Source organism: Talpa occidentalis, unplaced genomic scaffold, assembly GCF_014898055.3.
Source record: "Talpa occidentalis isolate TD23 unplaced genomic scaffold, MPIMG_talOcc4v2.1 talOcc4.10, whole genome shotgun sequence".
Classification (NCBI taxonomy): Eukaryota; Metazoa; Chordata; class Mammalia; order Eulipotyphla; family Talpidae; genus Talpa; species Talpa occidentalis.
In genome coordinates this window covers 28,432,326-28,459,546 of record NW_023600993.1, presented here as the reverse complement: position 1 = coordinate 28,459,546, position 27,221 = coordinate 28,432,326, and the positions used below count along the sequence as shown (strand labels likewise).

Here is a 27,221-nt window from a genome sequence, read left to right as displayed (position 1 = left end):
CATATGGCACAGCAGACCTCTCTTGTCTCACCCGCTGCTCCCTTAAGCAGTGTATTTCAGTAGTTACACCTGTTCTGCTCCCCTCTTTGTCTCTGGTGAATCCTCTCATTCCCTGCACCTCTGATCTACATCCCAGTTCTTGTATGCATAAATAAATGAAAATAAATATTTTAAAAAATGAATTTCCTCCTTTAAATAAAAATAAAAATGTCATCGAGAAAAGGAAAAAGTGGGAGAGAAGAGAGAGACAAGCTAGCATGGTAAAACCTTGAAAACAGTTCACCCCGGGGGATGGGGATGAAGGGCCCATGAATCACATGCTCTGCGGTTGAATTGGAAATATTTAAGTTTCAGAAATGAGTATGCTGGCAGCTGAACCTTCTGCTTCTGTGTCCTCTTTTGGCTCAGGCTCTGCTAGACCTTATCTCTAGTGGCCAGATGACTGTTCCTCCCACAAAGTCCAGCCTCTAAATAATTTGCTGTGCGAGGCAGCCAAGAACGAATCAATTTGAAAAAAAAAAAGGGGGGGGGTGGCAATAGTTGGAAAGTCAACTGAAGCACACTAGCCACTTCCTTTCTGAACTTTCATACTCAAATGAGATTGCAGAAGAGGAAAAAAAACAAGTTCTGGCACCTGAGATTTTCTCCAGGGATGCTGGCCCCTGAAGTTGGGGTTCGAAAAAACGAATTTTATTTTTACTCTAAAACTTTCATTTTAGAGAAAATCAGACTTTCTCCCAATCTTATCATTATTTGACCCAAAAAAACCAAATAAGGAACACAGGAGAGGACTCTGGTGGCTGAAGTTTATCAGCCTAGTATAAACCTAGCAAAATCTGCAATGGGATGGAAGCCTCAGATCAGTCTCATCCCTGAGGGGCCTCATCCTGAGGGTTCTCCATGACATGAGGCCCCAAGGACACCAACCAGGTGGGTGTTAACCTGCTTACTCCCTGCATTGTTTCTCAGTACACCAGTCAGACTGCTGGAGGCTTTCCCCAAGCATCACGACATCCCAAACACTGGTGACTGGGCTGACACTGTGAGATTGGGATCCTACTTTGTCCTCTCCCATTGAATAGGGCATTTTAACCTAAAGCCTAAACTTACTTTATGTAAACCATTAAACTTAATATAGTGTGCTATGGGTTGACTTATGTACCTCAGAAAGATAAATTGGAGTCCTAACCCCCAGATTCTATAAATGTGACCTTATTTGGAAATAGGTCTTGGAGAGGTAATTAAGTTGAGGTCATATTGGATTGGCATGGATCCTAATCTAATGGCGAGTGTCCCAAAAGAAGGCAAAACTTGGACACAGACAGAAACATGGGGGAGAAAGCGTTGTGGAGAGGTAGGAGAGTATGGAGCGATGAATGGCGAGACTATCAGTATCTACAAGAAGCTGAAGAGACAGGGACTATGTCACCTTAGAGCCTTCAGAGTACAGCCCACTGACACCTTGGATTTCAGACTTGTAGCCTCCAGAAAGGGAGAGAATAAATTTCTCTCCTTGGAAGCCATCTGGTTTGCTGTAATCTGTTGCAGCAGCTCTAGGGAACAGACATAATGTAGAAGGAAACTTTGCTCACTTATTCCTCCCCCCCACTCTAGGAGGCAGGAAAACTTACCCTCCTCGTTCCCAGGCACAACTTTAAATGTGTCAAAATAAGTGGAGAGCCAAGCTTTCATCCTGGGCTGCCTGGATCATAGCGCATGTTCCTAAGCACTAGACCAAACATACCCCCTTCTGTGTGAATAAACTGACGATCCTTTCCTAAGTTTGAAAGTTTATTTTAAAAAGTCACTAGAATGGCTATAATAAATAAAACAGACAGTAATCAGTGTTGAAGAGGATGTGGAGAAATCAGAACCTTCACACACTGCTGTTGGGTATGTAAGTCACAAAAAAGGATAATGCAATGATTCCATCAGAAACCAAGGTCAGATTTAAAAACACTCAAAGGACTTAATGGAGAGTTCTCTCAAAGATATGCAAATGGACAGTAGCACAGTTATCAGGGATATGCAAATCAAATGCACAACCAGATTCCATCACACCCACCAGGGTGGCTAGAATAAAAGATAAAAATTAAGGATGGGGAGGGACGTGGAACCCTTGCATGTTGGTGGGAATATGAAATGGTATAAACACTTTGGAAAAACATCAAAATTACTTACCCTTTGTAAGAAATTTTGGCTCTGGAATTGTTAAACATTGGGTTACCACGTGATATAGTAATTCCACACCAGGCACATACACACGAGAAATGAAAATATATGTTCACATGAACATCTGTAACACTATTGTTCATAGTTGTATTATTCGTAAGAGCCGAAAAGTAGCTCAAATATTCATCAACTGACAAATGGGTAAAAATATGCGAAAGGAATACAAAAAAGAATTTTGGCCATGAAAAGGTATTGAACATGCCACATCATGGAAGAACCTCAGAAACAGAAAGTGAAATAAGCTAGACACAAGAGACGATATCCTGACTCCATTTACATGAAGAATACAGAGAAAGCAAATTGATAGATGAAAGGCATCACTGGTTACCTGGGGCTGGGATTGAAAAGGGATTAATTATAAATGATGATGCAATTGTTAAAGAGGTTGATGGTTGGGGGAGGGGTGGGCGGAATCAAGTGGGTGAAGGTCAAAAGTTACCAACTTACAGTTCAAAATAAGCAAGACTGGGAATATAATGTACAATTCGACATTACCCAGAAAGTTTACAATGCAAACTTGCATTAGCAGGACAAACCCGAGAGCTATTTAGGGCAGGTTGGCCAAGGGCAGGTGCACATTCCAGCCCAAATTGGTTAAAAGCAACCAAGGGGCAAAAAGGACCCTAACATTAACTTAGGCTCTTTAACATCCATTTACATAGTGAAATTCCCATCCAAGGGTAGGGTAGGGAGGGTGGCCCTTGTCAGATCCAGAGCAGAGGAAAAGATCTGGTCCTGTAAGCCTCACTGTGTCTGAGCAACCAAGATTCCCAACACCCCACCCTGTCCCCAATACCTGTTTCAATACCAATAATCTTATACAAATCCAGACTCCCTTTAGAAAGGGAGAAGTTACTTTGGGAGTCATCCCTTAGCCTGTTAGTTGACCCTAGTAAAGTCTTGTTGCCACAATCTTCCACTTGGTTTTTGTGGTGAGGTAACATTGACTACAGTTAATAACACTGCACTGCATGTCCTCAATGTCTGCTGAGGTTCTTGGAAACTGAGTGAAGGTCCCTTAATGCTGTAGGATGGGTTTCTTTTCAGTGATATCAGTGATATCATCAAAAGATGTTGAAGGAAACATTACTGGGAGACATGCTATATTTGAAAGTTAAGAGTATTTTAAAGTTAAGAACTCTTATAGGGTGCCTCCCTGGTGGCGCAAGGGGTTAACATGCAACCTACGAAGCTATCCACAGCCACTGTAGCACATGTTTGATCACCGGCCAGGGAGCTACCCACATGGCGCAGCAAACCTCACCTGACTCACCCACTGCTCCCCTCAGCAGTGTATTTCAGTGGATCTGCCTGTTCTGTTCCCCACTCTGTCTCTGGTGAATCCTCTCAATGCCCGGCCCCGGTCTGGCTTGTACCCCAGTTCTTGCATGCATAAATAAATCTTAAAAAAAAAAAAGAACTGTTATAGGGCATCCCTGGTGGCACAGGAGATAAAGTCTCAGTGCTGTCAAGCTATCATCAGCCACAGCACCATGAACTTGATCCAGGCCAAGGAGATGACCCACTTGGTGCAGCAGACTTCTCTCATCCCACCCACTGCTCCCCTTAGCAGTGTATTTCAGTAAATCCATCTATTCTGCTCCCCATTCTGTCTCTGGTAAATCCTCCCACCCCTGCATATCTGGCCTACACCCCAGTTCTTCTATGCAATAAATAAATAAATCTTTTAAAAAAAAAACAAAGAACTCTTATAAGTTCTCATCACAAGGAAAAAAATTTTTGTGCGTGATGATGAATGTTAAGACTCATCCTGATTATTTTGCAACATACACAAGTAGCAAATCATGGTGTGTCTACTAATGTCAGTTATATCACAATAAAAAAAGAAAATAGAGCTCTTACTGGGGGATGAATGAGTCCTAAAACTGATTTATGCTGATGGATGTACCATACCGTAAAGTTACTAAAAGTCATTGACATGTATGTTTTGAAGTAGATGAATTTTATATGTAAGGCAAAACTGTTTGAAAACTACTTTTAAATTTTAGACTTATATAGGTCAAAAGACAGGCAGCCACCCTGACCATTTTGTTATTTTAGAACCCTGGAGACACTAGGTTTTCCAAACAGCTTTCAATGATAAAGTGCTTCCCTTTATTTATCTGAACTTTAGAAGCAGAAAAATGCCAGAACAACCTAAAGCCAAAAAAGGGGTCAAAATCAAGAATGTTTATTTGGACATTTAGAGGCCAGGAAGCCATTGTCCCCCACTTCCCAGACCATCTGAGAAGTAGATTAGTAACCAATTAAATAATGCCATCTATTCTTCCTCATCCTAACATCGCCTAAGGTGCAGACTTCAGCCTAGTGGCAGCGACTCCTCTCTGGGAAGACTCAGCCTCTCCAGTTGAAGCTTCTCAGTCACAGTGGGCAGCTCACAGCTGCCTTGGTTGTGACATTCCCTGCCTAAGAAGGGAGCCAAGGAGGCTTGGCGTAGGTGGGTGGGGTCACCCACCAGCTGCCAGCTGCAAATGCCTTTTCAAGTAGCCGTGCAGGGTATGAAACCCTTCTCCTAACTCCCCACCAAGCTGTACGTTTCCATGACTTCTCTTTGGGGACATTCCAAAGGCTTGAGTCACACCCATCTATTCTCTACTCGAACTGGATAACAGAAGATGAGGTAACTGCCTGGCACTCCAGGTAGGGCTTCATCTTACTCCAGGGTAGAGAGGTGAAGAAGCTCTTGGCAGAGAACAGGCAGGGCGATAGATCCCATCATTCCCGAGTGCCCTGTCGGGTCAGGACTTCAAGCCCATCTTGGCCATCATCTCTTCATAGACTGTCCATGCCATGGCAGCCATCAGTGTTCTGCGGAGGGCCCGGGGGACGCCGCCCTGGAAGAAGCCCCGCAGCCCATAGTCCTGTGGGGATAGTGAAAGTCAAAAGCCTGGAAGCAAATTAGCAAAACTGTGCACCTGGCATGAAAGTGAGGGTCTCTCTGTTACTCCATTGTTAAGTCTTAGTTTTCAGACTTTTATTAAAAATCTCAACACTATGAATAATGGGTCTATGGAGATGATCAATCAACTTAAAGTGCTGAGTGGCTAAGCCTCATCTTGTTAGGTATGTCTTATCCAGAGGAATTTATTTCTTAGCTGAAAATCTTTACACAGGGTTGCCATGGACAGTTGGACAGTGTGTTTTATGCACAAAAGCACTGAGCCCAAAGCAGCTGCTGAAATCCAGACCAAGGTCTGCTTGCCTTGTCAATGTACCTAGAGGGAGCATGTTTTTATAATTCACTGTATGTTCTTGGTGACCTTATACAAGAATTAAAGACAAAATACCTCTTTCTTCTCCCCTGTAACCTGGATTGCTTGGTTCACTCCTGGTGTTATTCTAGCCATTTTCACATTCTTTAAAATACATTTCAAGAATGTATTTTCAGGGGGCCTCCCCGGTGGCTCAGCAGTTGAACGCTGGGTTGCGAAGCTGCCCGCAGCCTCTGCAGCACCGGTTCGATCCCCGGCTGCTCCCTGACCACCGGAGAAGGGTCCCACATGGCGCAACAGACCTCTCCTGCCTCCCGCTGCTCCCCTCAGCAGTGTACTTTGGTCCTTCTGCCTGCTCTGCTCCCCGCTCTGGCTCTGGTGAATTCTCTCACCCTCCCGCGCTTCTGACTATACCCAGTGCTTGTATAAATAAATAAATAAATCTTAAAAAAAAAAAAATTATGCAGTCTGATTTCTTTAAAAAAAAAAAAGAAGAATGTATTTTCAGGGCCCTCCCTCGTGCCACAGAGGTTAAAAACAGCGCTATCAAGCTGTCACCAGCCACTACAGCATGAGTTTGATCCCCGGCCGGCCAGGGAGCAACCCACATGGTACAGCAGACCTCTCCTGCCTTGCCTGCTGCTCCCCTCAGCAGTGTATTTCAGTACATCCATCTGTTCTCCTCCCCATTCTGTCTCTGGTGGATCCTCTCACCTCCCGCACCTCTGGCTTACACCCCAGTTCTTGTATGCATAAATAAATAAATCTTTAAAAAAAAAGTATTTTCAAACTTCCTCATTTTTAGGTACAAAAAAAGGCAACCTAAGCAATAGGAGGAATAGTATCAGGTCCACATATAATTGCTTCTGTCTGGGGTGAGACAAATAACAGAGGTCTCCTCTGATGCATGAAATACTGAGGACAGGAAAATACAAAGATATAGGTGACATATTTACCGTGAACAAGAATATCTGGTTTGAAATACCAATACAAGTTTCAAAGAGCAATTCAGTGGTTTTTAAATAGTGGTTTTTAAATTCAGCAATTGTACCTTTTATCTTCATAATACTATTTGTAGTAGAACAAATTCCTGAAACAAAACATGTCTATGTTTTTTTTTTACCACATTTCCTCTTAGGCCCTTGATTATATTTCTAGGGCCTCCCAAGTCACCTTCCAGATTCAGTAGGTCTGGGGTACAGTCTTGCAATCTGCATGTTTAACAAATACCTTAGGTTGTCCTAATGTAGATGACCCTCCACCTCCATAGCCCCACCCTGTCCCAAAAGAAAAAAAAATCATAGGTTTTTAACAGAGATTTTCAACCATAGCAACCCACTGCAATTACTAGGGAACTTAAGGGCTTCAACTTCCAGAAATTTTGCCATAATCAGCGTAAGTTGTAACCTGGAAATGGGACTTTAAAGCTCTCCCAGGTGATTCTAATATGTAAGGGGTGCATGTCTTTGCTCTGGAGAGAGCCTGAACCAGAACCAGTATTCATCCTATAGCCTTACTTTGAAAATGAGTGTCACGGCCTGTCCAATCCACCGAAATTTCACTGGTGAGAGCTGCATGTGAGTTTTGATAACATCGGCAGGTTGAGTTACCAGTGAGGCCAGAATACCAGCAAATATCCCACAGCTGAAATTTACAATTGGAATAAGGGTTGCATCCAACTGATCTGAAATAGAGCAAAGGCAACATCCAGTTATAAATAAATCTCAGTTCATCAGATAAATAGCAATGCTGAGTTGTCCACTAATTCTTCCCAAAAGCCAGAAAAGTCTAGATTCGAGCAAGGTTAAAATTAAAAATTAAAGGCAAATCTAACAAGTATAGATGGAAGAATGGAACTCAAAACTCACCTTTTTATACCCATCACAATAATTGAGAATGATTAATTGACGCTAAAACATATGGATGAAAGGAGGATGTTTTATATAGAGTCCAAGTATTTCCACACACACGTGCAAAAGCCCCCACTTACAAATCACAAAAGGAAAAAAAATGGATTTCAGAAGATGTGATATATCCACACAGTCCAACTATAAGGGCAAGACGTTATTAACAGCAAGACGGAGTTGAGGGAAGTCAGAATGACAAAGTCAAATAATGGACATTTTCATAGTGGACAATTTGACAGAGCCCCTGCTCCCGAAAAAACTGTGTTGTCAGTGGAAACACTATCATATTCAAGTGATTAAAAAGTCAACCTCACTTATAATGGGTCAAACCAATATCACTAGCTTCCTAACCTAAGGCACCAGGGAGATGTTTCTGTAGTGCTTTGTCAGAATGTATAACTGAACTCAGTCATGGGGAAACATCAGATAAACCCTTACTGAGGTTAGGCAACTACACTCTTGAAAATAAAAAACCAAACGGCTACAAAGTACACCACTGGGACATTTGGAGACAATGAGCCTCTAGATTGGAGAGAGATCACAGAATTGTCCCTATGTTAAATTTCCTAACCCTGAAAAGATGGTCATACGAGAAAGTCCTTGTCCTCAGGAAACACACTGTGGTTGGTGTTTAAGGGCAAAAGAGCATGTATCTGCAACATTTTATTTTATTTTATTTTTTAAGATTTATGTATTTATTTATTTATTTATACAAGCACTGGGTACAGTCAGAAGCGCGGGAGGGTGAGAGAATTCACCAGAGCCAGAGCGGGATGCAGAGCAGGCAGAAGGACCGAAGTACACTGCTGAGGGGAGCAGCGGGCGGCAGGAGAGGTCTGTGCGCCATGTGGGACCCTCCTCTGGTGGCCGGGGAGCAGCCGGGGATCGAACCGGTGCTGCAGAGGCTGTGGGCAGCTTGGCAACCCAGCGCTCAACCGCTGCGCCACTGGGGAGGCCCTATCTGCAACATTTTAATGGTCTGGAGAAAGGATTATATAGGGAAAAAGAGTATAGTAAAGGATTATAAAATGATTTGTACTATCCTTTTGGGTTTTGTTAAGGGAAATGACTTCTAAATACCAAATTAAAAAAAATTACAGGTAGATTGAGAAATTAAAAATGCACATCCTAGTTCCCTTACTGACTTAACTTTCTACTGCAAATAAGGCTGTGGCCTGTAGTGTCACACCTCCTGGTGCCTGGGGAGAAGCAGCAAATCTCCCCAGCACCCCACCTACAGCTGGTCACCACCGCCACAATGGTGCATGACAGGGGAAATAACCTTAGCCGCATTCCTGGCTTAAACTACCCATAGATAGCCTACCGAATACAGGTTCATTCTAAGGGTGTGTTTCTATACCACCTGGCTCTGATGTGGTGGGCACTGCCATTGATTTTGTCTACGTGTGGTTCAAATAAACTTATTGGTAAGGTGGGCCTACCACAACACCTGAGGTTTGGCACCCTTTCCGCCACCCAAAGGACAGGCTCAAAATCCAGTTAGCTGGGCACACAGCAAGGCATGGAAAAATAATCTTTTTTCTTCAAGCTCTTCCCGACTGGCATTTTCCAAATTTGTCTGATCAGAATCACATCAAATGCTTCCTCAAAATGCAGGCTCCCAAGTCTTCTCCCAAAGCTTCTGATTTAGGAGGCCATTGATGGGGCCCAGCATTCTTAAGGTCAGACAAATTTAAAAACTATGCAGAACCTATGAGAAACATGCTTTATTCTGCCTCTAACACTCTACCAAGAGTTACAGGCCTGCCACTACTTTGCTTTAATAGGCCATAAGTGAGTGGGAAAGGCAGGGACCACACCCGTCATGTCCACAATGCATGCCGGCACCTGCTCCTGCCTCACACATGCTGATGGATCTCAGTTCTGCAAAAAGCAACAAATCAGGGCCTCCCCGGTGGCGCAGCGGTTGAGCGCTGGGTTGCGAAGCTGCCAGCAGCCTCTGCAGTTGCCGGTTCAATCCCCGGCTGCTCCAAGGCCACTGGAGGAGGGTCCCGCATGGCGCGCAGACCTCTCCTGCAGCACCCGCTGCTCCCCTCAGCAGTGTACTTCGGTCCTTCTGCCTGCTCTGCTCCCTGCTCTGGCTCTGGTGAATTCTCTCGCCCTCCCGCGCTTCTGACTGTACCCAGTGCTTATATAAATAAATAACTAAATAAATCTTAAAAAAAAAAAAAAAAAGCATCAAATCATCTCAGGGAGATCTCTTCCCCACCACATCTCCCTTTATCCATACCATGGAGCACAATGTTTTTGGTCTGGTTGTAAAACATCAGGTAGATTCCGGAAAAGGGAGCATCACGAAGGAGTGTCGCCGTCAAGCCACTGAAAAGGCCCCGGTGGCCCTCACTGCGATAGATGCTCTTCAGCGCCGCGTAGATGCTCTTGTAGCCATACCTCCCGCTCTGCAAAGGAAGCACAGACGGGTGACTGGCATGGAAGCCAGGGCCTGCCGACATAGATGGGCACTGTGGGCATATCAGCCACATGTTAGACCATAAACTGGAGTGACACTGAGGGCCACTGGGCTCTTGAGTCCAGTGGCCCTGTTTACCCACCCTGAGGATCTAAAGCAGCCACTCACCTCGTAACGTGTTTTGATCACAGTGATGGGGGACATGCAGACCCCTGCCACTGAGCGAGAGCCCACCCCCAGCATGACGGACTCCAGGGCAGTGGGAGGATGGCCTCGAAGGAAGTACTGCTTCGATGTGTAGAGTGTGCCAAAGTAGATTCCAACACCGGGGACACACCTCACAATGGACTGCAGAAAAAGCCAGAGGGAGGAGAGACATCAGACTGAATACTAAGCTACCTTTCTCGGCTGTGTTTGCCCAAAAGAGGACTCAGATTCACACACAATGGTTGATTTAACATGTGGAGGAAATGATAGGAAAGTGGGGGAGACTGAGGAAAGGCAGTCATGCAGGGAGTTTCCTAACCAGCTACTGCTGTGGGCAACTCTAGGAATCAGTGTAGAACCTGAGCTGGGCGAGGGAGGTTTGAAACATCAGCTCTGATGTTTCAGCAAGGGAGGCCTGTTGCAGGGCTGGAGTGAGCCTTAATCCCCTGCACGTCTAGCAAAGTGAGCCAGGAAAAGCTGTCAGGAGAAAAAATGCATTTGTGGAGGTCTCAGCCTCTGGCACTGCAGGGTTAAGGTCCTGAACCGGAAGACAGGCAGGGCCACCTGCGCCTGCTCTACGGAGGCCCACACGCCAATGCCAACACTCAGACACCCTTAAAAGAGAGGATATGTGTAGTAGATGAGAAACAGCTGGTTCTTAAAGGAGAGGGTGCAAGAGACAATCCAAAAGGTAGCTTACAGGGGACATCCCTTTCCAAAGGCCCAGGAGACTCTCCGTGCGAACCACCTTCAGAAGCAGAGCCAACATCCCAACACGTCTGGATCTGAGGGCAGACAAATGGGGGCAGAGAAAAAGTCACTTAGACCATGTCCTCGTAAAAGAACTCCTTACAAAGACTTCTTTGCATGGATTCTTTTCTAGAACACTTAATCTCTACAATGCGTCTCTACAATGACTGGGCTCCTGTGTGTTCCTGACTTGGCACGTGTTTATCTGTCCAGCCATACTGCAACCATGGGATAACCCCACTGGACATACAGTTCGCACACTTCCCTGTGCTGCGCCAAAAACAGGGGCACAAAGGAGTCACGCAATACACACAGTATTTCCAGACACCCACCCACACCTCTTGCCAGGCAGCACAGTCACAACATTAGGCTAGCACAAATGTCGCTGAGGCAGATCACCCCAAGTTGCCCAACAAAGGATCACATGAAGAGTTAAACATAAAAAAATATTCATAGTCACAAATATACACAAATCACACAAGAGCTGGGCATGGCCTGTGTTTCTCGAACATCCAACAGAATGGAAGCTGACTTAGCGCGGTCAAGGCACTTCTGTGTCTGGGAAGTCATTAAAACGAGCTTCCCTGTGGAATGGGAGGCTTACCCATGGGCCGAGGGCTGTAGAGTCTGCAGGCGAGTTTTGAGGAGATCCAGAGGCTGGAAAAGGAGGGTAGAGCAGGTCCCGCTGATGGCACCACACAGGAATGCTTTGATGGCGGGGTGCAACTGCGGGACACCAGACATCGCATGAGCAGTTCAGCATCAGCAAGCCCCTCTTTCTCCATACCCGAACCTGTCGATTCCTTTGGAAGGATCTCACCTGGGGGCACCTTGTATTACTTTTATACTACGGAGAAGGGAAAGGTACAGCTAGGAATGAAGGGGGCCGGGATGTTGGTAAGCGCACAGCAAGGCATATCGCCCTAGTCTTGGTATAGATGGGCAATCATTTTGCTCCTTCCAAGCAGCACATCTATTTCCATCTGTGAATTAGGACCCTGACCACACCTCGCCACTGGTCCTAATGATAACAGTTATTAGCATCTCCTTCACAGAAGCAAACTATTGAACACTCCCCACTGGTCCTAATGATAACAGTTACTAGCATCTCCTTCACAGAAGCAAACTATTGAACAGAGAGTTTTAACTCTCTTGGTTGAGGGACCTACAGGTATTTAAAGAGAGTCAAACTGTCAGCTGAGACAATGCAAAACATACACAGCACTTCCCATAAAACCGATGATTTCCTTAATTTGAAATTCTCCCTTCTCTTACACCCATCCATCTCTCACTGGGCCTAAGCATCTCTCACCCATCTCTCACTGCAGACTAAAGCACCTAAAACCAGCAGCTACTTCTGGGTTTGCTGAGTCTGCTTTAACCCAGCCTCAGTGTCACACACTGGGTAATTAAAAGGCACCACCCAGACAGGCAGGGCCCCCTCAGAGACTAAATGCAGTCCCTCAAGTACCCTCCAGAGGCCTCAGAGCACCTCAGAGTTCAACCTGAAATCACAAATGGTTGCAAAAGATTATTTCTAAATTCCAAGCAACAAAGAAAAGCTCTCTTCTCTAATGCAGATACTTGGCAAAAAAGATCTCTCCAACTCATTACATGGCTTTTGTATCATTATTTTAAGTAAACAGCATACTTTTGCATTAAAACACTACTACATAATGTTGCCTATTCAAACACATCAAATAAATACCTACTGGAACTAAACTTTTTGCAACCTGTGATATGTGACAAAGAGATAATTCTAAGCTCCACAAATCAAGCAAGTCTCAAATCATAGAAGTATATAAACGGAATTACTTAATAGACTCTCGGGGAAAGAGAGAGTGATAAATACTGATAAATTCAGGTGATAAATACTGGAGCTCATGACCACATGCTATTCAAATAGCATGTAAAGTACAAAAGCATGATAATAAGCTAATAAAACAACTACAAGCAAAAGGAATGTGTAATCTGGGCAGGTCTGTGTTGGCACCCACAGATCCCTCTCCCGCAAGAAGAGGTGCCCTGCTCCTTTGACGAACCCATGTTCCCAAGTGTTCAGTGATCCTCAGTCTCATCCTAGACTCAGGGGCATCAACAAGCCCGGCTTCCCTGCATATGCGAACCTCCCTTCCCCTTGCCTGGAAACAACTTTAAAGTCCCCCTCTTCCAGCCTGATGCCATTTTCTATTTCCACCCCCTCATCACTAGTCATCCCACAGGCCCCCATAATTTGCCATCCAGCCACAGCTTCTCCAATGAAGCTGTCTGGTGCCTCCAAGGGCCTGCCGCCTCCCAAGACCCTATCCCTTTGCTGGCCTCATCTTACTTGGCCTGTTTCCGGCATTTGAAGGAGCTGGATCCCTCTTCTCTCAGTTCTGGGTTTCTCTCTCCTTTCCAGCTGCCTTCTGAGTCTTCCTTCAGCTGGCAGATGTTTCTGTTCCTCTTATCTCATCCTGGCTGCGGCCTCTCAGGGCAGCCTGACGTCCACACCCTACTTCACACCCACAGACCAGCAACACCCTCATCTCCAGCCCAGTCCAGTCTCTCTCAGACTCCTGCCTCCTCCCTCCAGTGGCCCACAGGCACCTCGAAGTCAACACTCCAAAATGGAAACTCACTCAATAGTTCTGTGCCCACTTGCCTCTTCTCCAGCCCACGCTGAAATATCCTGGTAGGGAATTTGGGAAATACACAAGACTTTCAACCTGCTGCTTCGTGACCAAGTCCTATGGTGACCCCTGATTCTTCCCAGGGCCTGCCCCCACCACCTATCCTAGTGCCTGCCTCCTTGGCTCCAGCCTCCAACGTGCTTCCAGAGGAGTGCAAGATGAGGCATCCAAATATACACACCATCTCCAAATCTCACAATACTCTTGTATTTAAACCAGTTTTGCAGATGAAACTAGGCCTCAGATGTTACAAATGTGTCCTAAATCACATGGTCTGAAGCCATTGGCTGGGACTCAAAGTTCATGCTCTCTTCACCATATCCCAAGACTTAAGTGAAAGTCAAGGGCACTTCTCAGGCCTTCAGCAGAGCTCCACCCCTAACCAAAACTAGCTCCTTGAAATGCTGTTTTCCTCTGACCTCAGAGATTAATGCTGTCCTGGTTTTCCTCCCACACTTTGGGCTTCCCCACCTTTAATTCTGTCCAAGCTTAGACCCTCTCTCCAGAGCTTCAGACCCATAATCCACTTACTCAGATGTCCACAGGCGCCCAGACATTTCCAAACAGAAACTGGCTCTCTCCCTGCCCGCCCCCCATCTGTTTCCTCTCCAGGATGCACTACACCAGTGAATGCCCTGCCCCCTCCCCATCAAGCTGCGCAGCAGTAACCTGGGCACCACCCTCAACTGGGCCTCTCAGCGCTTGCACATCCTCCTCTGACACAGCTCTCAGAGTCACCTGCTCTGTCCAGCCTAGCTCAAAGCCCTGTGCTACCTAGAATAAAGTCTCAATGAGAGACAAAGTTTATTAGATAATCAAAGTGAGGATTTCAACCAGGGAAATAGTTCAATAGATTTTACCCTTTGGGAACTGTTCCAACCACAAGTTTGAATTTAGTTCATACAAGTTGGAACGATGAGTCAAAATGTAATCGTAATTATTGACATCAAAATGTAATTATTTTTTTTAGTGGGGAGACTTCTGATCCCATTTTGTCTTTGAAGGCAGGCAAATACTGGGTTTTAATCTCTTCTTTTCTGAGAATGAACTGTGGAGATGCAAAGGCTAAGTACCCATTGTTTAACTCTTTTTTTTTTTAAGATTTATTTATTTTTATACAAGAGCTGGGGTACAGGCCAGAGGTGCGGGAGGGTGAGAGGATTCACCAGAGACAGAGCAGGAAGCAGAACAGGCAGACGATAGAAATACACTGCTGAGGGGAGCAGTGGGCGAGACAGGAGAGGTCTGCTGCGCGCCATGCCCATGCCGGCAGGGATCAAACCTGAGCTGCCAGAGGCTGAGAACAGCTTCACAGTGTTGCACTCAACCCGCTATGCCACTGGGGAGTCCCTGTTTAACTCTTTATTCAACTCCTTGGTGATAAGTGAGGGTTGAAAAGGCTGATTTGACTCTGAGGGGTAGGATTTTGCATAGCTGCTTCAGACTTCCAGTCCAGCAGAAGTCTTTATTTACTCTCCAGTCTGTTAGACCAGGGAGGGGGTGTCTCAGAACATCTTACAATATATTCACACCCACCACCGCTGGCCTTGGTGACCGCTACCCCTTTTCATCCACTTCTCACCTCGTTTCTTTGCATCCTCTAGCCCCCTCTCTACCCAGCAGCTTACAATCGTCTTTAAAAACTGCAAATGTGAACACCTCGCTTCCAAATACCAAACCCCTCCATGACAGCTCTGGTGTTTTATACAATTTGAAGTTACCAATTGGAAAAAAAAAAAAAGGGATATAAATATAACCACTGATACATGTATTAGAAACCACAGTTTGCCTAAATGCCATTAATACGATTGAAATAAAATTAAAAGACAAAACAATATCCCTAATTTTTCCATGTTCCTCTCTCAGGATAAGGTCCAAACTGCTTCCAAGGTCTTTCACGAATCATGTGGTCCCTTCTTACCTTTGGACCTGTGCTCTTAGCACCCTCCCTCTTACACAACCTGCAGCTATTCCCTTTACTATGGAAAATTTTGCCTTGGCTCCTCCCATATTTAATTCATCATGAGGGGGAGGGGAAGGATGTGCTTAGACCACCCCTATTCTCAGAAAGTCCCTGCAGGGGAGGAAAAATGTTCCCTGTACCCTAGTTCGTCATGGAGACACTCCTGTAGTAAAGGACAGATTAGCAGGAGAAAAATAAACAAAAGTTTAATAATATGCATACCTCCTATGCACATGGTAGAGACCCAGGGAAACTGAGCAGCTTGCTGAAATGACATATGCCACCTCCTTAAATACCTTCAGCTAAAGACACGGGATGTTGGCGAGAGAGAAAATCAAGTTAAGGGAGGTTACCCAGAAAGGCACAGTAAACAAGATAGGGTAGTTTGGTCATTGACAACATCCTGCCCCCTTTAGAGGGCGATAGCCTTACAAATGGAGATTTTCCTTTATACATACAAATATATACATGTCTCTTACAAAAGTGTGACTTCTATCTGGTTTTCAGAGCTTTTCCTTTCTCTGTAATTTCTTTTTATCTGCTATTTCTTAAAAAATAACCAGTCCATCCTTATGCCAAAAAAGACAAATTTAGGAGTAGCAAACTTTGCTCTCATACACCCCACTCCAGGCTCAGGGCTCCTCTTTAGTGCTTCCACAACACAGGAACCCATCTCCCTGTGATTGAGGGTCTGGGTATGGGAGGCCACCAGGCCTGGCTGTCCTGTTCCTGGTGCTTCCTCCAGAGCTTGGCCACAGGAGGGGCTCAACTGTGAAGATTGAAAGGATCGCCTAGCAGGTGTTAAACCATAGTTCAGTAATGAGCCTGACCTTTAGCTGCAAGTGAGAACAAAGCTGTTATTTGGCATCTTCAGGGGACTGCAGTCTGGAAAACACCACTCAGACAAGGCCCTGTGAGAATGCCAATGTGAAGAAAAAGTACAAAGCTTTTATAGGTGGAGCTGCTTCCTACTGGTAAACTAATTTCTTTGAAAAGAAAAAAAAAAAAAAAAAAGCAAAGGATAGCGATGCCTGAATACCAGTGTAGAACAGATTGTCCTCGGTGAGCCTGAGAGTTGAGTGTTTATAGATCTGTCAGTATCTCTGATGCTTGCATTGTCCCTCCAGACTCCCCAGATTCCAGGTGTCAGGATACAGGTTTACTGAGGCTGATGTATGTGGTCGTAAATCCCAAATTACCAAGTGGTCAGGTGTTGTAGAAGCACTCAAGTTCTAGTCTCCTAGGGAGCCCCTTACTCCATTTTGTAATTTCCCTTTATCAATTTTAATTCCATGATTTCTTGGTTATCTCCACACAGGATATGGCCGGTGGAAATGACTGGCTTTCCCTTGATCAGAATTCCCCAGGACAAAGTCCTGTGGGTCCCACATGTCCCTTCCTGGCTGAGACAGGGTGATTTCTCTCTGCTCCTTCCAGACCTCTGCTCCAGCAAGGCTGCAGGGAAGCCTTGTAGTTACGGCTTCTGGGTTCTGCTAGGCACTGTAGGCCCAATGTGCCCCTAGTACTGTGTGGAGCTTGTTTTGAGTCTGCTGTTCTTCACACATCCACATCCTCCCCCATTGCAGGAGCTATCTGCTCTATTTTCATAGCACAGTACTTGGACATGTATCACTCAATAAATATTTGTAGAGGAGATGAAGAGAGCTCATAACATTTTTAACTTTGTAATTTTCCAGCTTAACCTCTAATAGTTAAAACATCACCGGTAATAAAATTTCTTTAAAAAAAAGTATACTTCTCATTTTGATTAGTCTTAAGGTACTGTCAATTCTCAAAACACATCGTTTGAGACCACATCTAAGTTTTTTTCTTTAAAAAGCACCAAATTAGGGCCTCCTAGGTGGTGCAGCCGGTTGAGCGCAGCGCTGTGAAGCTGTCCACAGCCTCTGCAGCGCAGGTTCGATTCCCATCCGGCCAGGGAGATACCCACATGGCATGGCAGACCTCTCCTGTCTTACCTGCTGCTACCCTCAGCAGTGCTTTCTGCCTGCCTGTTCTGCTTTCCATTCTGACTCTGGTGAATCCTCTCACCCTCCCATGTCTCTGACCTGTATCCCAGCTATTGTATAAATAAATAATAAATCTTAAAAAAAAATAAAATAAAAAGCACCAAATTATTATTCAAGGTCATAAAATGAATCATCCAGTTTTCAAGGAGATGGGGGGAGGGGAGTACACAACACCCAACACACAGACACACATTGGCAACCGGCAGCACTTAAATAATTAGTAAACTAGTTCCACAAGGAACTTCTTCTCCCCCTCAAAAATAAAAATACTAAGTCCAATTCAGATCTCGAGACCTAAGAGCCCAGAAAGACAAACAGGTAGGCATCCTTTTCAAGATGTAAATGTAGAACCTCCACTGCCTTTTCTAAGAATTTCTTTTTAAGATTTATTTATTTATGCATGCAAGCGCTGGGGTACAGGCCAGAGATGTGGGGGAGGTGAGAGGATTCACCAGAGACAGAGTGGGGAGCAGATCAGGCAGACTGACTGAAATACACTGCTGAGGGAGCAGCGGGCGAGTCAGGAGAGGTCTGCTGCGCCATGTGGGTTGTTCTCTGGCCGGCCGGGGATCGAACTCGTGCTGCAGAGGCTGCGGTTTGCGTCACAGTGCGGTGCTCAACCCCCTGAGCCACCAGGGAGGCCCTTGCAAGAATTTAAAAAAGGGAATGCGCAGCTCCCCAGTCCCCACCCTCTCACCCCAGCGTGCGAAGAACACGAACCTTGAACTTGGGGGAAAAACAGCCACCGCCCCCACGCCCCAAAGCCCGGCCTCGACGCCTCCACCCCCGCACGCCGGCCCCCGGGACTCGCCCCCGGACACGCCCTCGACCCGCCTCCGCCTCCACCAATGGCGGCCCGGCGGCCCGGCCGCGGCAGCCAACCCGGGCCCGCCCGGCCCAGGGTGCGCCCCGCGTCTTCCCGCCCCTGTCCCGCCAGGCGCGCCGCTCGCAGCGCGCTCCCCCGCCCCCCGGCACCCCCGGCCCGGGCACCCCGCCGGCCCCCGGACACCGCGGCGGCGGCGAGGCCCGCCGGCCCCCCCCGGCGCCCCCGCCACACCCCAGCTCGCCCACGCCCTCGGCCGACTCCGCGGCGCATCCCGGCGCGGAAAGGGGGCCCCTCCACAGCCCCCACGCCCTCCCGAGCCGGCGCCTGGACGCCCCGCCGCCCTCCCGGGGCTCACCACGAGCGTCTCCACCCTGTCCCCGACATCCTGGGGCTGCAGCAGCGCCGGGCGCGACTTCTGGATCATCGGCGCGGACACCCGCGAGGGCGCCGGCTCGGGGGCCGTCGCGGGGGGCAGGCTCGGCCCGGGCACCCCCGCGGGCGACCGGGGGGCCGCGCGCTCTACGGCAGCGGCTGCCCGCCGCCCGCGCCCGTCCCGGGGGGCCCCTGCGCGCGCCGGGGCTGCGCCTCGTGCCGCTGGGAGCCGCTCGCCGCGCTTCGCTCGCTCGGCGGACGCCGCGGCTCATGTCTGGCCCATTCAGCCGCGCGGCCGCCTCGGCACCCGGGATTTGCCCGGGCGCGCCCGGGGGTGGAGACGCCGGAGGAACTGCGTGGAGCGGCGCGGTCAGCTTCCGGGTTGGCGGCCCGGCGCCGCCGGGAGCGCGCTCTTTAGCGCCACCTGGCGCGCGCGTCCGGACCTGCAGGGCCCGCGCGCGGTCTCCCCGAACCCGAACCCTCGGGCCGGTTTCCCCAGCCGGCTCCAGTGCAGACCCCTTATTTACAGTCGAGGCTTGCTCTGCCTAATAGGGTAGCCAGTGGCCTCGGTGCCTTTCAAGCACTTGAAATGTGGCTAGTGTGACTGAAGAGCTGAGATGTTTATTTTATTTTCATTCATTCATTCATTTTTAATTTATTTATGCATACAAGTGCTGGGGTACAGGCCAGAGATGCGGGGGGTGAGAGGATTCACCAGAGACAGAGTGGGGAACAGAACAGGCAGATCTACTGAAATACACTGCTGAGGGGAGCAGGGGGCGAGTCAGGAGAGGTCTGCTCTGCCGTGTGGGTTTCTCTTTGGCCGGCAGGGAATTGAACTCGTGCTGCAGAGGCTGCGGATTGCTTCACAGTGTGGTGCTTAACCCCTTGCGCCACCAGGGAGGCCCTTTATTTTCATTAATTTATATTTAAAAAACGGAAGCTGCGTGGACTATTTTTCCAATAAACACTAATCTTTTGACAGACCCATGTTTCCCTTTAAATACTGAAAATCAAGGACAGGAATTGACATGTACTGTATTGAAGTGGATAGATTGGACTAGGTGAAATATATTAAAAGTAACGTTTCCTGTTTACTTTTATAAGAGGATTACTAGAACATTTAAAGTTATGTACGTGGATGATTAAGATTGTGGTTGGTTTTGTCTCTTATCTGGGCTCTGTGAAGTGCCTTCTTTTTGGCTTCCCAATTTCCCATTATTCCTGTCTGATTCATGGAAAAGTATGAACTCCTTTTGAAAAAGGAAATATACACCTTCAGTGCCCCTGCCCAAACTTTTTATAATGGCATTCTTCACTACTTCCTGTGGTAGTATCATTACTAAATTTAAAAACAAAGCCCCCATTCCTTGCCAAGCAGGCAAGTTTGGGAGGCTTGAATGGATAAAGGAAGTGGGTGGGACTCCCCTGGGAACTTGGACATTAAGCTAATTATCTGTTATGCTAATTCAGACCATGGGCAGCACACACCCAAGACTAGCCACCCTAACCAGGCAATGCTGCCTGGAGTATAAATAGACCCTCAGGACCCTCACTCTCTTGCCAGTAAGGTCCTCTAGTTTTGGGGGCTTCTTTTGGCATGGTCCTGGGTTCTGTTCTCCACTGTGTCTTGTGGGTTTCAATCCCAAACCTCTGGGCTACACCCTATTCCACCTCCATGGCACCTCCCACCCCTCATACTTCACCCAGAAAATTCTAAGCCAACGGGGAAACAGTGATTTAGGGAACAGGTTGCTGCTTTTTAAAGGCTTCATTTCTGTGGGCTCTTCCCTGCCCCCCACCCCAGAGGATTAAGCAAGTCTTCTATATTCAAAACAAAAGAATTCTTTCTGTTGACAAAACAAAAGAATTATTTCTTGTGATCGCTGAAGACTACAACCCCGTGTTCTAAGCTGCAAGGCTTGTTTTCTTTGTGCAATTGCGTCATAGGGCAAGTTAGGATGATCAGATAGCTTTAGGGACAGTGTGGGTGTGGACTTCAGGAGAGTTGAAGAAGCTCCAGAGGTAAGGACAACAAGAGGAATGAGGAAAGACCCAGAGATAAGAGCAACAAATTCCGAAGGGAGCTAGTCAAGCACCCCAGGACTAGGGGCAACAAGGGCAACAGGACAATCTGGATCAAGGACAATAAAAGGTAAGGGATGTGGGCCTCCCCGGTGGCGCAGCGGTTGAGCGCTGGGTTGCGAAGCTGCCCGCAGCCTCTGTGGCACCGGTTCGATCCCCGGCTGCTCCCCGGCTGCTCCCCGGCCACCGGAGGAGGGTCCCACATGGAGAGCAGACCTCTCCTGCCACCCGCTGCTCCCCTCAGCAGTGTACTTCGGTCCTTCTGCCTGCTCTGCTCCCCGCTCTGGCTCTGGTGAATTCTCTCACCCTCCCGCGCTTCTCACTGTACCCAGCGCATGTATAAACAAACAAACAAATAAAATAAATAAATAAATAGAACATGCCTCTATTAAAAAAAAAAAAGTATAAAAAGGTAAGGGATGTGATGTAGGAAGATCCTAAGTACAGTAACAGATTGAGACCACCGAGAACTAGCCAATCACAGAGAGACTGAAGGAACTTTAGAATAATGAGGGAAAGAAAGTATATATTCCCGAAGAAAGGCTCCATAAGACTTCTTTGCCCCTCCCAAGTGCTTTGTAGCTGGGAGTCTATGCTCTTTGTCGTTTCTTCCTAAATGAACCTTTCTTTCCTCTCCAAGACAAAGTTTGCTTCTCTCTGCTTACTTGTCTGAAAAGTCTGTGAATTCCTTTTTACGGCTTCAGGAGACAAGAACTCTGTGGTGATTATCAGGGTGAAAAGCAGCAGCAGCACCAGCTGAGATCACGGTGACCGCACACACTGGCATCACATGTTAATGAGCAAGCTGAGACTTTTTAAAAAATTTTATTTATTTTTACGCATACAAGAACTGGGGTACAGGCCAGAGGTGCAGGGGGTGAGAGGATTCACCAGAGAAAGTAGGGAGCAGAACAGGCAGACTGATGAAATACACTGCTGAGGGGAGCAGCGGGCGAGGCAGGAGAGGTCTGCTGCGCCATGTGGGATTCTCCCTGGCCGGCAGGGGATCAAACTCGTGCTGCAGAGGCTGCAGGTTGCTTCATAGTGTGGTGCTTAAGCCCTTCTGCCACTAGGGAGGCCCCTGGAACTTTTTTTTTTTTTTAAAGGAAGAACTGTTTTCCTTTCTGCAGGGCAGGAATTCCTGCCTTTGAGAAATAACTGGTACAATTCAGCAGAGCAGAAAGTGGGGGCAGAGGTGGGATCTCCAGTGAAAGCTGCTTTTCACTGACCCGCCCTCAGCAGGGGCAGGTTTCTTGACTGGGCTCTGGACTCAGAGAAATGGCCAGCTTTCACCAGCAGTACCTGCTAAGTTTTCCTCTTCTGAATCTGTTCCTGCCTGCTCACAACCCTAGAGCCCACAGTCTCCTCCCCGCCCTGCCCTGGCCCGCCCCCCTGTTCTTGGGGATGATGATGGAAGGCAGCTTGACCCATCAGCAGAGGAGGGGGAGGTTTGGGAGCAGTATTTACGTAATAGCAGAACTTGGAGGAGTGGGTTAAAAAACAAAAGGGAAAATGTCTGATGAAGCATTGTGTGTGATCTTAAACACACACAAATTCAAAACATGGTCCTTGACATTGAGCAAGGCTTCCTAACTTGTTTGCAGTTGTAGAAGATGATCTCACTTGCATGACCTAACTCCTCCCCTAGTAATATACTGGGTCCTTCAAAGACCCTATCTGGCACACTTTTTTTTTTTAAAAGATTTATTTATTTATGCATACAGGAGCTGGGGTACAGGCCAAAGGTGGAGGGGGAGGGGGTGAGAGGATTCACCAGAGACAGAGTGGGGAACAGAACAGGCAGATTGACCGAAGTACACAGCTCAGGGGAGCAGCAGGCGAGTCAGGAGAGGTCTGCTGTGCCATGTGGGCTGCTCCCTGGCAGAGATCGAACTCCATGCTGCAGAGGCTGCAGACAGCTTCACAGGCTGCTTCTCAACCCCTTGCGCCACCAGGGAGGCCCTGCTTTTATTTATTTTTTTTTTTCTCAGTTAGATGTTAAGGTTATAGAATGCTTTCCCATCCCAGTGACTACAAACCACCTCCATCTGGAAAGAAATACACATACATCGGTTGCATATATTACCCTCCTAAAACTTTATTCACAGCAAGCTTTTGTTATAGGACAGGGAGAGGGGCAGCCCAAACCCCGCAAACCTGCCTATTCTAAATGGGTTCTGCCATCCGCCGCATCAACACAAAACATAGGTGGGCCTCTCCAGTGGCGCAGTGGTTGAGCGCTGGGTTGCGAAGCTGCCCGCAGCCTCTGCAGCGACGGTTCGATCCCCGGCTGCTCCCCGGCCACGGGAGGAGGGTCCCACATGGTGCGCAGACCTCACCTGCCGCCCGCTGCTCCCCTCAGCAGTGTACTTCAGTCCTTCTGCCTGCTCTGCTCCCTGCTCTGGCTCTGGTGAATTCTCTCACCCTCCCGCGCTTCTGACTGTACCCAGTGCATGTATAAATAAATAAATAAATAAATGTTTAAAAAAAAAAAAACCACAAAACATAGGAGACTTTAATGAGAAGGAACTTTAATAAAACTAGGAAACAATACAGGTAGGGCAAAGAATCTAGTTTCTAAATCAAGCACCCAAATTTACCCATCCCCTCGTGGGTAAAAGTCCATCCAAATGGGATTGGCCCAGAGCAAGGCCCCAAGGCCTGCCACAAGTCTAAAGCATCTTCCAGTGGGGACCCACAGAAAAGGGTCACAAACAACCGGACAAGCCCGGAAGGAAAAGAGCAAAATCAACATCAAGATAAAAGTTGCCATGGTCACCTCCCCATGGGTCTCACCCACATCTGTGTCACCCAGTCCACGACCAAAAGACAAGTGCAGTTTCTTCACATGTCTCTAGGCTCCATGCTCCTCCTCCAGGTCTCCTGGCTCCATCCTGCTTCCTACCTCAGTCTCTTCTGCTGCTTCTCCTCTTCCTGCTCAGCTCCACCCTCAGGTCCCAGCCACCCTCCCTTGGTGGTGATGGGATTTGTCTTTCCCAGTGTCCTGATGGCTTTAGTCTGGAGTGGGGGTGGGGTCCACAAAGCCTGTATGGGATTAACTCAGGACATCATTTCCCCCTAACACTTTGACATCTGGAGGTGTTTCCACCATCCAAGAAGGAAGAGGCTGAAGTACACTTGGAAAGCAGAGGTGAATGGGAGTGACAGAGTTGGCTCCAATGGAAGTTTCGGCTCCTGCCCCCCAGGGCAGGAGATAAGGCTCATAGTGCCTTGTGCTGTGTCACTTCATTTGGAAGAAGGTGGCTGAAATGGTGAAGAGCACAGACGTGAGTTACCCCCCACCCTGGCCTCCAGGAAACCCAGTCCAGGGAGATATTTCTTATCTGCCTAGAGCCAGAGCTGCTTCTGGAAATACCTAAATTCCCTCTAAGAAGTCCAGGGGAGGGAGATACCACACATACTGCCGCTCCATCTTCAGAAGCTTCTTTATGATTAATGGTCTCCCAGAGAGGTGCATGGGGTGCTGTGATGGTCTCCATCCTATAACTCAGAGAGGCAACTCTCCTTTGGAACATCCCCTCGTGCCCCAAATAGATACTGTCTGAAAGAGCAGCCTTAAGCATGTCCTAGGACAGGCTGTAACTCAGCATGGTGGAAAGTCACTGTGTGTTTGCAATCACAAGGACAGGGACAAGTAGCAGGAAAAAAGAATGAATGGCTTTACCAGAAGCTTCAGCAAAGAGGACGGTCCTGTCACTGCTATGGGCTTTGCACGAGAGAAATACTTTTCTTCCCTCCAAGCCGGTGACCTTTGTTTCCAACCTCACCACCGAGCCAAGGCTGATCAGGCTGTGATAGAGCAATGAAGTACCAGGCTGATCTCCAAGGAGGGGACCCTAGCCGGGCAGGACTATGGGGATACTAGGGGGCAGAAGTGGTGGCCATGGGGGTCTACTAGGAGTAGACCTAGGAGTCTACTCCCAGGCCAGAGCCTCAGGGGTGATGGAAGAAAGGGGCTGTGAAGCAGTCCTGGCAGGGTGGCAGTTGTGTCTTAACATCATGTAGAAGCCACGGGTCACTCCATCCATATGGGACAGACCATTTCCCCATCATCTAGAAAGATCAAAGTCCTGTTGTCCTGCCATCTTGGAGACAGACTTTCCGCCTTGGTAAATGTTCATAAACATCTCGTATTTCTGGTCACAGTACCCCCAGCGCCTGACAGGTGGGAATCTCCCCCAGCAAGCTGGTCCCACCTACAGTTTGCCTAGTACACAGGAAGGGGTTCTTCCTCTGGCAGGATGACTCCCTCTGTTGGTAAACTGGCATCCCTTGTGTTTCCCAGCCCCCCACCCCCCGCCCCGGGAAGGTAGAGGCTATGTCATGCTCTTCTCTGTGTACCTGAGATCCCACTTTGCAGTTGTACAAAGAAAATGCACCATGGAACCAGGTGGGGATCCCTGCATTTGATCCTGGCTTTGTCATCTACTAGCTGGGTTACTCATCTCCATTAAATTAAACATAATAGAACCCATATCCCAGGGTCATAGAAAAGATCACATGAAATATGTATGTAAGTGTTTAGCTGGAGGCCAAGCAAATGCAAGAAATTCTCACTTCAGTCAGGGCTCAATAATAAATATTTACAAGCAAATCGGTTGGCTTTCTCAGAGTGGCCCACAATAGTCAATCATCATACTAGCCAGAATATGTTTATATTTGAACATGTAACACATCTTCAAGCTTCTACCTTGCTCTTGAATAAAAAAGGAACATCTAAAAAGTCAGATGGTTCAGGGGGCATCCCTAGTGGCACAAGGGGTTAAGCATCAGCACTATGAACAATCCGCAGCTACTGCAGCAGAGTTCGATCACTGGCCAGGGAACTACCCACATGGTGCAGCAGACCTCTCCTGTCTCACCCACTGCTCCCCTCAGCAGTGTATTTCAGTCAATCCACCTGTTGTGCTCCCCACTCTGTCTCTCTCTCACACACACACACACACATACCACCCCCCACCTCCACCCCGTGCACCTCTGGCCTACACCCCAGTTCTTGTATGCATAAATAATAAATCTTAAAAAAAAAGTTAGCTGGTTCATGAGAAAAACAGAAGTGGAAGTTCCCCTTTGCAGCCAGGATTGCTGCCTGAGCCCACATTTCCATGAAACCAATAGAGTAACGCCCGGGCCTCCCCTGGTGGCGCAGCGGTTGAGCACTGGGCTGCGAAGCTGCCTGCAGCCTCAGCAACGCCAGTTCGATCCCAGGCCACTGGGGAGGGTCCCACAAGGCGCGCAGACCTCTTCTGCCGCCTGCTGCTCCCCTCAGCAGTGCACTTTGGTCCTTCCTGTTCTGTTCCCTGCTCTGACTCTGGTGAATTCTCTCACCCTCCCGTGCTTCTGACTGTACCCAGTGCTTGTATAAATAAATAAATAAATCTTTAAAAAAAAATTTCATTGGTATCCTACAGAATGGTAGAAAATATTTAAAAAAAAAAAAAAAGTAACGCCCCACCAACTTACTCCTCACTAGGACCCTAGCCAGGAAACAGACCTCTTGAAGGTGATGGTCATGGTCCCTATGAAGATGGCATTGACGCTGCTGTATGCTGTCATGAAGAATGTGGTGTCTCTCATGGTCCCCAGTGCACCACCATGGATTATCCTGGGGGGCCAGATGAAGGGAGAAAAGGAAAGAAATATTCACCCAGGACTCTACTCTGCACAGCCAAGAGCACAGGAGGTGAAGTGCTGAACAGTTCCCTGCCATCCAGGGCCAGGTTCTTGATCACTGAGGGCGGAGCAAAGAAATGAGGGCAACACAGAGGTGAGGGGAGACAAAGGAAGTGGCAGGTGGGGCCCCGTCCACCCCACCACTAGCCACAGCCTTAAATTGTAACAAATCTCGTGTTTCCTGGGTTAGCCTGAGGAGGAAACAGAACAGTACAGTGAACGCAGCTCGGGCTCTGCCAGCAGGGCCACCTGATTCTAAATCCCCCATTTCTAGCCATAGACTTCAGTCATACAAACATGAGGGGTCTCTGTTTCTTCATCTATAACCAGGGAAAGAAGACTATCTCCAAAGAATTTTTGTGAGCATTGAATGAGCACAACCAGAGCTCCATGGGCTGGGACTGGCATATACTGATCACTGAACAGGAATACTTCATCCACCTCATTTTTTTTTTTTAATACAAGCACTGGGTACAGTCAGAAATGTGGGAGGGTGAGAATTCACCAGAGCCAGAGCAGGGAACAGAACAGGCAGACTGATGAAATACACTGCTGAGGGGAGCAGCAGGTGGCAGGAGAGGTCTGCGCGCCATGTGGGACCCTCGCCGGTGGCCGGGGATCGAACCGGCACTTCAGAGGCTGCAGGCAGCTTCGCAGCCCAGCACTCAACCACTGCACCACCAGGGGAGGCCCCATCCACCTCATTTTTAACATCCACTGCTTAATGTCCATTTTCCACAACATTGCAGTTTAGGAGGTTGGGGATCAGAGAGGAAGAATGCCCTAAAATGGGGAGACCACACCTTGAGTGGGTGACTG

General features: G+C 47.7%; 1 protein-coding gene across 2 annotated transcripts; it reads right to left on the bottom strand.

The window, feature by feature from the left end:
* Positions 1-759: 759 nt before the first annotated feature.
* Positions 760-18,707, bottom strand: SLC25A38 (solute carrier family 25 member 38). 2 transcript variants are annotated; one of them, XM_037526689.2, is made up of 7 exons: positions 18,607-18,707; positions 11,365-11,486; positions 10,711-10,795; positions 9,972-10,151; positions 9,624-9,792; positions 6,983-7,149; positions 763-5,114 (listed from the first exon to the last, which is right to left on the bottom strand). In XM_037526689.2, exons 1-7 carry the CDS (start codon positions 18,673-18,675, stop codon positions 4,992-4,994), a joined length of 915 nt encoding a protein of 304 aa, XP_037382586.1. In that variant the 5' UTR covers positions 18,676-18,707; the 3' UTR covers positions 763-4,991. The 2 variants fall into 2 exon arrangements, with proteins under 2 accessions (XP_037382600.1, XP_037382586.1); XM_037526703.2 differs by lacking the exon at positions 6,983-7,149 and having other exon boundaries at positions 760-5,114.
* Between the last annotated feature and the right edge of the window lie 8,514 nt (positions 18,708-27,221).